The following is a 9490-nucleotide window of genomic DNA, read 5'->3' as shown; positions in this document are numbered from 1 at the left end:
ACATTCACTGCCTGCATTCCGCATCACGAGTTTTCCGCGACTCAACATGGGGAGGCTCTTCCTCCAAATCGCGCTAATGTAAAACTATACCATTATATATATGTATACATATTTATATGTGTATTATATTTACATTTATACGTATATATATATATATATGTATATATTTTATATCTATGTATGTGTGTGTTTGTTTCGCTGTATCCGATGTGCTATCGCCATTTGCTGGTATTTTCGACAGATCGAAGCGCTTTGAGTTTTGTGTCGCGGGAGTTCTGACCAAGGATCTACACCCTGGCCGGGGCAGACTCGACATCGAAGTCCACATGCTTTCCATGTTGTGCGAAGCTGCGGCAGGCGGCGCTTGTTCTCTCGCAGGCATGTCTCAGTGGTTTTCAGATCGACGACTTTGCACAGAATGGCCGGAAAAAACCTAAACACACAAGGAGAAGTTGCATGTCCATTTTTTTCTCTTTCTTTTCCCCTCTCAGGACCGGAGAGAGGCGCAAAACAAGAAAAGTCTGCTGGGGGGTTTCCTCAGCTTATACCCTCCTATCTATCTAATCGATGATCTGCTCCTCTCACTCAACACACCGACCTTGCTCGCAAGTCATAGACGCACACCATCTACATCTCTATCGAAACCGATCCCTCTCTCTCTCTAAACATATATATATATATATATATATGTATATATATATATATATATGTCCATGCATATGTTAACATGTATGCATAGATACGTACCTACGTAAACACCTGTATCTACGGATATTCCTTCATTGCTCTGCATGTGCGTGTGACTGTAGAGATTGTTTTTTTTCGTATACATCGCAAGTCCTGAGAAGTTCAGCTTTTTCAGTTCCAGTGCCTCTCTACTCCAGTACGTTGCAGGCATAGCTTTAGCGACTGGAGCTGCTTTAGAAGCGTCTGGTGCGTTTCCACTGCCGTTCAACAGCTCGCTCGAGACCTCCGGAAGAAACACAGTCGCTACAGCACTGTCCACGGTCCCGGCAGGTCCTGGAGCCCCGCAGCATTCGTTTTTTGCGTGACGAGAACAAGCGCGAGAACTGGAATCTGCTGCCTCAAGTTTCGGATTGCCTTGCTGCCAGCAGTGGAAAGCGCGTTTTCCAAAGTGATTGGGATGTGCTCGCATAGAGCGGGAGGAGATGTTTTGCAGGAGCATAACTCCTCCGTCTGTGTCGGTGCATGCATGGCTCTCCAGTGTCCCGCTTTCTGAAAGGTGGAGAACACTGTTTCTCGAGCAAAAAAAGGGAGAAAGTCGAGCAAGCTCAGCTCTCGGAACCTGTTGCATGCACTTTGTCTAGCAAGCGCGGGAGACCGTCTCTCTTGCTTCTTCGAGAGACTCTCTCACGGGCCGAGCGACTCCAAGCCTCGGCGCAAAGTCAAGGTCCGACAAGAGAAAAAAAAATGCGCGAGAAAGGCAAAGTCGCCAGGCTCCGCAGAAACAAGCAAGTGAGACGAACATCTCCCGGTCAGCCTGTCTTTAACGGCTGAGGCGAAACGACGGATCTTCAGCCTTCTCTCTCCGAGGCCCCGGAGTCTCTACACCTCTTCTCCATCTCGCCCTGCGGTCTCTGTCGCCTCAGACAGAGAGAGAGGCACTCCCAGTGCGCATCCCAAGAGGGGGAATTTCGTCACCCGTGAGTCGTTTCTTTTCGCTCCAGGCTCTCACGAGCCTCTTTCCCCGCGACTGCCTCTCACCAGCCGAAAAAACCTTTTCAACTCGTTTCTGCACTCTCCTCTGCCGCAGCTGGGTCGTAAATCTGGACGTCTTTCGCGCAGAGTGGCGAGAGCTAAACGGGAAGACTTTCCAAACAAGCGCGACGTCCGTCGTTGCCAAGGACCCCACAGCAGCGGTGACGACATTCAGATCGACCTCTGCTCCAGGTCTGAAGCCGCCCGCCCCGTTTCGTCGCTGTCTTCTGCGTTTCTTGCTTCTTTCCGCCCACTAGTCGGAGGTCCTTCTTTTCTTTTTCTGCCCAGATGCCTCCTCAGAGTGCTCGACGCCTCCGAATCCCCCCTCCTCCGCCTCGATCATCTTGACGTCTTCCACTTGGTGCTCTGGAGCTTCCTCAAACCCACGGCTCGCCTCCTGTTTAGATCTATGCTCCTCCTCCTCCTCTGCTTCCTCCTCTGCTTCCTCTGCTTCCTCCCTCTCAGAAGTGACTTCTTGCGCCTCAGCCTTCTCTTGAGGCTGGTCGGCTTCTGGGAGCTTCTTGAAGACACCGGAAACTTCGTCCGGCTGTTCCGCCTCTTGCACACGCGCTTCCGTGGCGGTTGCTGCAGGGCCGGCGTCGCGCAAGTTCTCTCGCTGCAACTCCTGCGCAATTTCAGCTTCGGCAAGCAAGTCCGCGAGAGAGGCCTTCGCAGGAGAAGCGAGGAGGTAGCCGGCCACCGCCACGAGGTAGGCGGGGAAGAGAAGCGCATGCTTCATGGCTCCTGAAAAGCGCGGCGGCCGTCGGCCAAGCGTCTTAGAAAAAAGTCGGGGCAGAGAGGCAGGAGGCGCGGGGACGAAGCGAGGAAGCGACGGCGCAGCTCCTCTCCGGCCAACTGACACCGACGAGAACCGTATTCCTTTCTAGCAACTCCGTCCGCCTCCACCTCCCCGGGCGCAGAGATCTGGCACGACGGTGAGTTTTCTCGTCTCTGTGCTCCGCGTCGTTCCTACATTCGACGTAGAGCGGCGCACCGCCTCTCACTGCGAATGCGGGAAGCCGGACGCATTTCTCAGGAACGAAAGACACACACGAAGACGCGAAAACGAAAACAAATTCAGGAGAAACGCGAATTGGACTGAGACTGAGGGCGTCGCTCGCTGCAGCACACCTCTGGTCGCGGACTCAGGCGTCGCGGCGAGTTCGACTGGGAGCTCGGGCGTTTGATACCCGGGCGGCGGGTGAAGGAGGGGGGGGACTCTTCCGGCTTTTGGCTGAGTTCTGGAGAACGAGGACGCAGATCCTGAAAGGAGACTCCGAATTGAGCAGATCGGTTGCAACAATCGCCACCGGGAACAGAGCGGAGAGGTAGCCTGAAAAGGCCAAGACTGGGGAGCCGGCTCGCAGCTCGCTTGAGAACGCGGGCAGCGGCGACGAGGCGTGTGTGGGTCGTCTCAGACTGGAAGGGGCCGCGCGGTCGCCGTACTGTTGCGAAACGACGCTTACTCGTTTCTTCGTCACTTTTTCCGCCCTCTGTCGCACGCGAATCGCGGTCTGGACTGCACATTTTTCCGTCTTCCGCGCGGTTTCCGCAGACTCGTGGAAAAGCCGCGATCTTGACGCCCGCCCTCGGCTGTACGTACACCCCCGAGACGGCTCGACGCTCGCGCGCGCCAGCATGCGTCGTTTGTGTCGTTTTCCGCCGGTCCCCCAGACAAAGCTCTTGCCTTGGATGTCGTTTCTCTGGGGTCCCAGAGAGAACTCCTTCGCTTCTGCGGTGCCTCCCTCGCCGCGGTTTCCTCTCTCGCGCGCGCGGTCTTGCGGCTCTCGCGACTGGTCGTGTCTTGCGGGAGAAAAGCGAAGGAACAGCGTAGTCGTAGTAGTCGTGTTAGGGAGACACAGCGGGCAGCGAGAGGGAAAAGAGCCCCAGCTGAGCTCACCAGAACGGGCTCCTCCTCCGCTCTCTTTTTACGGACGCAGTCGAAGACCATCCTCGCGTCTCTTCTGTCGGCTTTCCGCGAAAAACAGACACTGTCTGTGCCGCACACTCTCTCCAGCCCTCTCTCGCGGGATGTTCACTCTCTGTTGTCCTTTCGAGCGGAACACCACAGCGCGAGGCCCCGCAGAGAACACAGTAGCGGCGAAGACGCCTCCCGTTCCACTCCTCCTTTTCTGCTCCTCTTTTCCCCCTTCCCTCCGTCGCTTCCGTCGCGCGAGCTGCACGGCCCGCTGGTTTCGCACTCGTCTCGGCGACTTCCGGACCTGCGGCGTCTCGCGTGACTTCTTCGGGTGTCACTCTGCGGATCCTCTCTCCCGCCCCCCACTCACTGTCGAACCTTCTGCATGTCCCGAGCGCGCGAAGGAAAGAAAGGGCAACTGCTGTTCAAAAGGCCATCCCGATGGACTGCTTGACGCAGCGGAAAGAACTCGATTTCCGTAACTCACAGCAGTTCCGTCACGCTGCTTCTCCTCCATCGAGCATTGCCGCGAGACACCAGTCTCTTCTGACCGCGTCTTCGTCTTGTTCTTCCTCGTAGCTCCCGTCGCCTCTGCTCTCCTTGTCGACAGTGGCTGCTCGCCCAGCTACCTCTCAGTCGCTTCAAGTCTTTCAGAGGCAACCCCTGTGCTCTGCTCTCTCGTTGTCTCCCTTGTCTCCGCTTCGCTTCGTCTCCACGTCTTCTTCTTTCCTTCGTGCGTTCTCCTCTCTGTTCCCCCGCTTCGCTCTCTGTCGACCTGTTCGCGCATTCTTCTCCGCTCCTCTCGGTTGCTGCGTTTCTCCAAGCGTCTGTTCGATGTCCCGCGACAAGGGAGGAGGCCGAGGCGCCTTCCTCGGTCCCGGCCGCCTTGCGCGCGAGTTTTCGCTTTTGCAGAGGCAGGGCGGCGTGCCGCATGCGCAGTTACAGCCGGATATGAACGACACACTGACTTGGCACTTCGTCCTGTGAGTTCTGTCTTTCCAAACAGCGAGAGACTGTTTTTTCTTTTGAAGCGAATGGTTCGCTCTTTGCGCTGCGCAGCAGCCTCCCTCTGGCGCTCGGGAGCGGCGAGTGATGCGTGCGACGCGGCCGTTTTTCTTGCTACTCGAGGCTCTTCAAAGTCGCCTCGCCCTCTTCTCTCCTCTTCTCCCCTCTTCTCTCCTCTTCTCCCCTCTTCTCTCCTCTTCTCCCCTCTTCTCTCCTCTTCTCCCCTCTTCTCCCCTCTGCTCCCCTCTGCTTCGTCGTTCTCCGACGGTCCACTGCGCGGTCCTCTGTTGTTGAGACCGACGCCATCTTCGTCTGCTGGATCCACGTTCTGTGTGCTTTTCCTCGCGACGGCGAAACAGACGCTTTCTCCTCTCTGCACGCCGGTCTCTGGCGCCAGCCTCTGTCTGTCGAGAGCCGGACGCCTGCAGACAGTCACTCAACCAGTCGGGAGAATCGACGCTCTTTTGTCTTTTGTCTTTTGTCTTTCTTCTCTGCAGACACGACCTCCCTGCGGACTCCCCTTACCACGGAGGCGTCTACCACGGCAAGCTGGTAGGCGCGCAGGTCTCAGCGGAGCGACGAAACGCGCGAACAGAAGAGAAAGGCAAGAGGGAGAGAGAGGGAGGAGAGAAGAGAGCGAGGAGATAAGAAAAAAGAAAGAGCCTGGGACCGAAGCAAACAATGCGGCGCGCTTTCCGCTGCACAGCTGGGGTCTCGCCTGATTCCGTAGCGTCACCTGGTGTGTGCGCTGCACGTTGTCTTTGCCGTCTCTTTTGCTGAGTCTTTCGCTCTCTTGTACATCTGGATTTTGGCTGGTTCCTCTTCTGCCTCGTCTTCGTTTGCTCTCGCTTCTTCCAGGTTTTTCCTCCCAACTATCCTTTCGAGCCTCCGTCGATCTTCATGCTCACGCCCAGTGGACGCTTCGAGGTCAACAAACGCATCTGCATGTCCATGAGCGACTTCCACCCTGTGAGGAATCCTGCGGACCAGTCTTTTTCCTGGGAATCCCCCGAGAAGCGCGTCCGCATGCACTCAAAATGAAGGAAGACGCACTCTCGAGACTGGGAGGACGAGACTCTGGACAGAGGAAACGTTTCCGCGGCTGCGAAACATGCGGCTTTCGTCGGCTCTCTGCACGTTGCTTTGCATGCAAATGTGTCGGCTTGCCCCCAGATGCTCCACCTCCACATATCTTTCTGTTCTGGATATTTAACATCTGCCTGCTTTATTCCTCTTCTGGACGTACAGACCTGTCGACATATACACACTCAATTCATACATGTGAAAAATATATATATATATATATGCATATATATATATATATATGGACATCTGTATTATCTGTGGGAAGCACTTATCCATTGAGATCGATACGAAGAGTATTTCTGTGTCTTTTACTACAGCTGTAGGACTTTTGATGACCCAAAATGCAAACGTATGAGAAAGACACTCCTACATTCATACTAATATACATTTGCATATATATATATATATATATATACATATTTGTAAGTATGTATATATATGCATATATATATATATATATGCGTATCTATATATATACATATATAGGGAATCTGATTTGCACTTTCCCTTTGGTCCTTTTCAGAGGCTTCGGTCGTCATTTGTGCCTCGTGGCGTCTGTTTGATTTGCGCGCGTTTTCATCTGCGTGTTTATGCGCTTCGCCGTCTCGTCGAATTGCATGCAACAGCCTTTGAGCTCCAAGCGCGAACGAACGTTTTTTTGCTCTTTTCGTTTTCTTCAGGAGTCCTGGAATCCGTCTTGGAGGCTGGAGACGCTGGTGACGGCTTTTCTCAGCTTCATGCTCGGTGAGTTGTCTGTCCATTCTTCAGGGAAGCAAGTGAAAGTGCGAAACAGGATTTTGCAGAGGCGTTCCTGCACCTGCAGAAGCAATTATATATATATATATATATATAATTATATATTTACATATATCTCTGTATCTACGTATATATCTATATATCTATATATGTATATCTATCTACTGATGTATCTATCTATCGATGTATACATTCTCCACGTGTATGTGGGTCTATGCAGGTACAGGCTCATGTGCGGTTGTGAGGTCAAAGTGTGCATGTTTGTGTACGCCAAAGATAGATATGCCCCTCTCCCGAATTCATATACGTATGTAAACATATACATATATATAAGTCCACATATATATATATATATATTTATACATATATATGTGTAGATATGTATGTATATATGCATGTCTATGCTTGTAACCGGGTGCCTGCGTGCGGTTGTGAGATGGTGTTGTCTGGGGAGCCATTGTGGTTTTCAGATGCGGGGGACGCGGCGACTCATGGGAGCGTCTCGATGAGTTTCGCGCAGCGCCGACGCCTGGCTCTGCAGTCGTTTTCGGAAAACAAAAAACACAAGAACTTTGCCGCCATGTTTCCTGACTTCGTGGACGACTCAAAATACGTAGGCGAGGCCAACTCACCGCAGGCGCCTCTCTGCCCATTCCCGGACTCTCGCCTGCGTGTCTCCGTCCATAGATCTGCATGCAAATAGGCGTTCGGAGACAGATGCAGGTGGAGCTGTCGATGCGCGTCCAGACAGTGCGCAAAAGAGTATGCGAGGCGCGACCTCTGCATGCGCAGACCTACGTCAATACCTGGGATTCCCCTCTTCATATATATATTTATATTATATTTATATTATATATATTTATATTATATATATTTATATTGTATATATTTATATTATATATATGAGTTTCTGTGCAGATTCTCCTCAAAACGAGACAACGCGCATGCACCTGTTTCGACGGTAGAATGTCCCTGGCCTGCCTTCGGGCGTCGGTTGAGTCGTCTTGTCTCCTTTCCATCCTTTCTCGTTGCCTCCTGGAGATTCATTTTTCTTGTTTTCTCCCCGTTCTCCGTCTTATGTGTCTCCAGGCTCCTTTTTCCATGCTTTTTCACCTCTTGTTCCCCCTCATTTTCCCCCTCGTTTTTCCAGGACCCTGCGCGCGGTTTTTCTCTCTCCGGTGTATCGCCGGCTGCAGGGAAGAGCGAGGCGGCATCGAAGAGAAACGCGATAGCTGGTGAACCTCAAGGTTCTCAGCGCGGCCCTCCAACGCAGGAACCGGGCGCCATGCACCGAGAGAGTGAGAGAGCTGCGGAGAGAGGCGAAGGAGGACGGAAGGGAGGCTGGTGTCGAGAGAGAAGCCTCGCGACGACTCTGCTTCTCGTCCTCATCGTGGGCACCAGCGTCGCTGCCCTTCTCTGGCGATTCCGCGCCTTTCTGCAACATGACGATCGGTAGACGTTTCCATTCTGTCTGCTCGTGCTCTCGCGTTTTTTGTTTACCCTTCTTGTCCTGTTTCTCGCGGGCGTTTCTTCGCTGTGCTCGTATGCCGACGTCACAGCTTCTCGGCTGTTGTAGAGAGGCTGCAGGAGTTCGCGCTTGTTGCGTCTTTGCCCACTTTGTCGCAGGGTCTCAAGGCCGCGTTTCTCTCAGGTTTTTTTTGCTTGCTTCCTCGAGTCTGCTCGCTCGTCGCGTTTCCTCCTCTGCGCGATTGACACATTGGACGAGACAGCCGACGGCCAGGCGGAGGGGGAGCCGCGACGGCGAGAACTCTCGAAAGTCAAGTGGAGAGCGCATTTCGTCTGCTTGCCTCTCCCCAGACTTTTTGTTTCCTCGTTTCTCCTCGTAACTCGCGTCTCTGCTTCGCGTTCCTGCGCTTCGCGGCTTTTTCGCCTGAGGCGTTTCTTGCTTTTGGCGCGACATCTGCAGCGTCGTTTCTCTGACAGAGTCTAGCGCGAGGAGGGGAATAGGAGGCAGAGACGGAATTTCGGAAGTGCATCCTGAGGTGCATAGAATTGTCGGGAGTGTCTCACGGACTGGATTTCTTCTGAAAAGTTCAAACCAAACTGAAGCAAAGCATGCACTTCATGTCCAGCTGAAGGAGGACGAGAAAACCTATTTTTGTAGCGCTGCGCATGCACCTTCTCTCGGCGCAGTGTCTGTACAACACACGTTCATGCGCATACACTCGCATGCAAATGCATGCGCATGCGTACATGCGAGAGTTTCGCGTTTGTTCGTCCGCAGATCGTCCAGGGGTCCATACTCCGCAGCGCCCCTCAAGCCGCTGAAGGTGCTTCGTCATAACCGTTTTGCGTCGATTTCATATCTTCTTTTTTCACAAAGGAAATGGCACATTTTCGCGATGCGTCCCTGAGCCTTGGGCGCAGCGAATACACGAAACCACTGCGAGACATTTGTACTTTTCTTTGCATGCATTTTCCGCCTTCTGGAGTGTCTTTAGAGTCCTAGAAACAGACGCGATCTGCTTTAGGCCTCTCGTGTTCACCAGGCGACGATTTGCCACCGTTTAGAAGCGAAAGAGCTTCTCTTCAAAAGCCGCTTCTCGCTTCCTCGTCGCCTTTCTGAAACGCTTGGAAACGGAGATGCATGCGTCAGAAGAACAGGCGACAGTCGCGGGGGTCTTCCAGGGAAAGGCAGAGAGCAAGAGAAACAGAGAGGCAAAAAGAGAAAACGAGAGTGACAGAGAGATGGAAAGAGGTAGACGACGAAGTCGCTGCTGACGACTGGACCGAGTTCGTTATCTTCTTCCAAAGTCGCATCGGCATCCGTGTGTCTACTATTCATTCAAGATAACGCATTTACAATTCTTTATCTTCGAGCCTGCTCGAGGTCTTCAGCAGTGCTCAGACCCACTCACAGTCTCTGTTCTCCCCTCATAATACATCTGTCCAGATACACCTATATATATATATATATATATATATACCAATGCATGCAGATAGGCAGCTGTGCATGCATTGATATGGGTGTTTGTACGTGGATCT

General features: G+C 52.8%; 4 protein-coding genes across 4 annotated transcripts; 1 reads left to right on the top strand and 3 right to left on the bottom strand.

The window, feature by feature from the left end:
* Window positions 1–221: 221 nt before the first annotated feature.
* TGME49_251665 (hypothetical protein) lies at window positions 222–1315 on the bottom strand (the record flags this gene model as incomplete). Its single annotated transcript, XM_018780954.1, has 2 exons — window positions 222–433; window positions 748–1315. The coding sequence occupies 2 exons, from the start codon at window positions 1313–1315 to the stop codon at window positions 396–398; spliced, it is 606 nt and encodes a 201-aa protein (XP_018635090.1). The 3' UTR covers window positions 222–395.
* Window positions 1316–1551: 236 nt separating this feature from the next.
* TGME49_251660 (hypothetical protein) lies at window positions 1552–2564 on the bottom strand. Its single transcript, XM_002367366.1, has one exon. It carries the CDS (start codon window positions 2456–2458, stop codon window positions 1973–1975), a length of 486 nt encoding a protein of 161 aa, XP_002367407.1. The 5' UTR covers window positions 2459–2564; the 3' UTR covers window positions 1552–1972.
* Window positions 2565–3124: 560 nt separating this feature from the next.
* On the bottom strand, window positions 3125–3854 carry TGME49_251650 (hypothetical protein). Its single transcript, XM_002367365.2, has one exon. The coding sequence runs from the start codon at window positions 3668–3670 to the stop codon at window positions 3197–3199; it is 474 nt and encodes a 157-aa protein (XP_002367406.1). The 5' UTR covers window positions 3671–3854; the 3' UTR covers window positions 3125–3196.
* TGME49_251640 (ubiquitin-conjugating enzyme subfamily protein) lies at window positions 3777–8861 on the top strand. The gene is made up of 6 exons (XM_002367364.2): window positions 3777–4620; window positions 5140–5194; window positions 5501–5611; window positions 6409–6472; window positions 6955–7097; window positions 7635–8861. The coding sequence occupies exons 1-6, from the start codon at window positions 4472–4474 to the stop codon at window positions 7938–7940; spliced, it is 828 nt and encodes a 275-aa protein (XP_002367405.1). The 5' UTR covers window positions 3777–4471; the 3' UTR covers window positions 7941–8861.
* Window positions 8862–9490: the final 629 nt, after the last annotated feature.

Source organism: Toxoplasma gondii, chromosome XII, assembly GCF_000006565.2.
Source record: "Toxoplasma gondii ME49 chromosome XII, whole genome shotgun sequence".
NCBI lineage: Eukaryota > Apicomplexa > Conoidasida > Eucoccidiorida > Sarcocystidae > Toxoplasma > Toxoplasma gondii.
The sequence above is the reverse complement of the archived record's forward strand: the minus strand, read 5'-3'. Positions and strand labels throughout refer to the sequence as shown.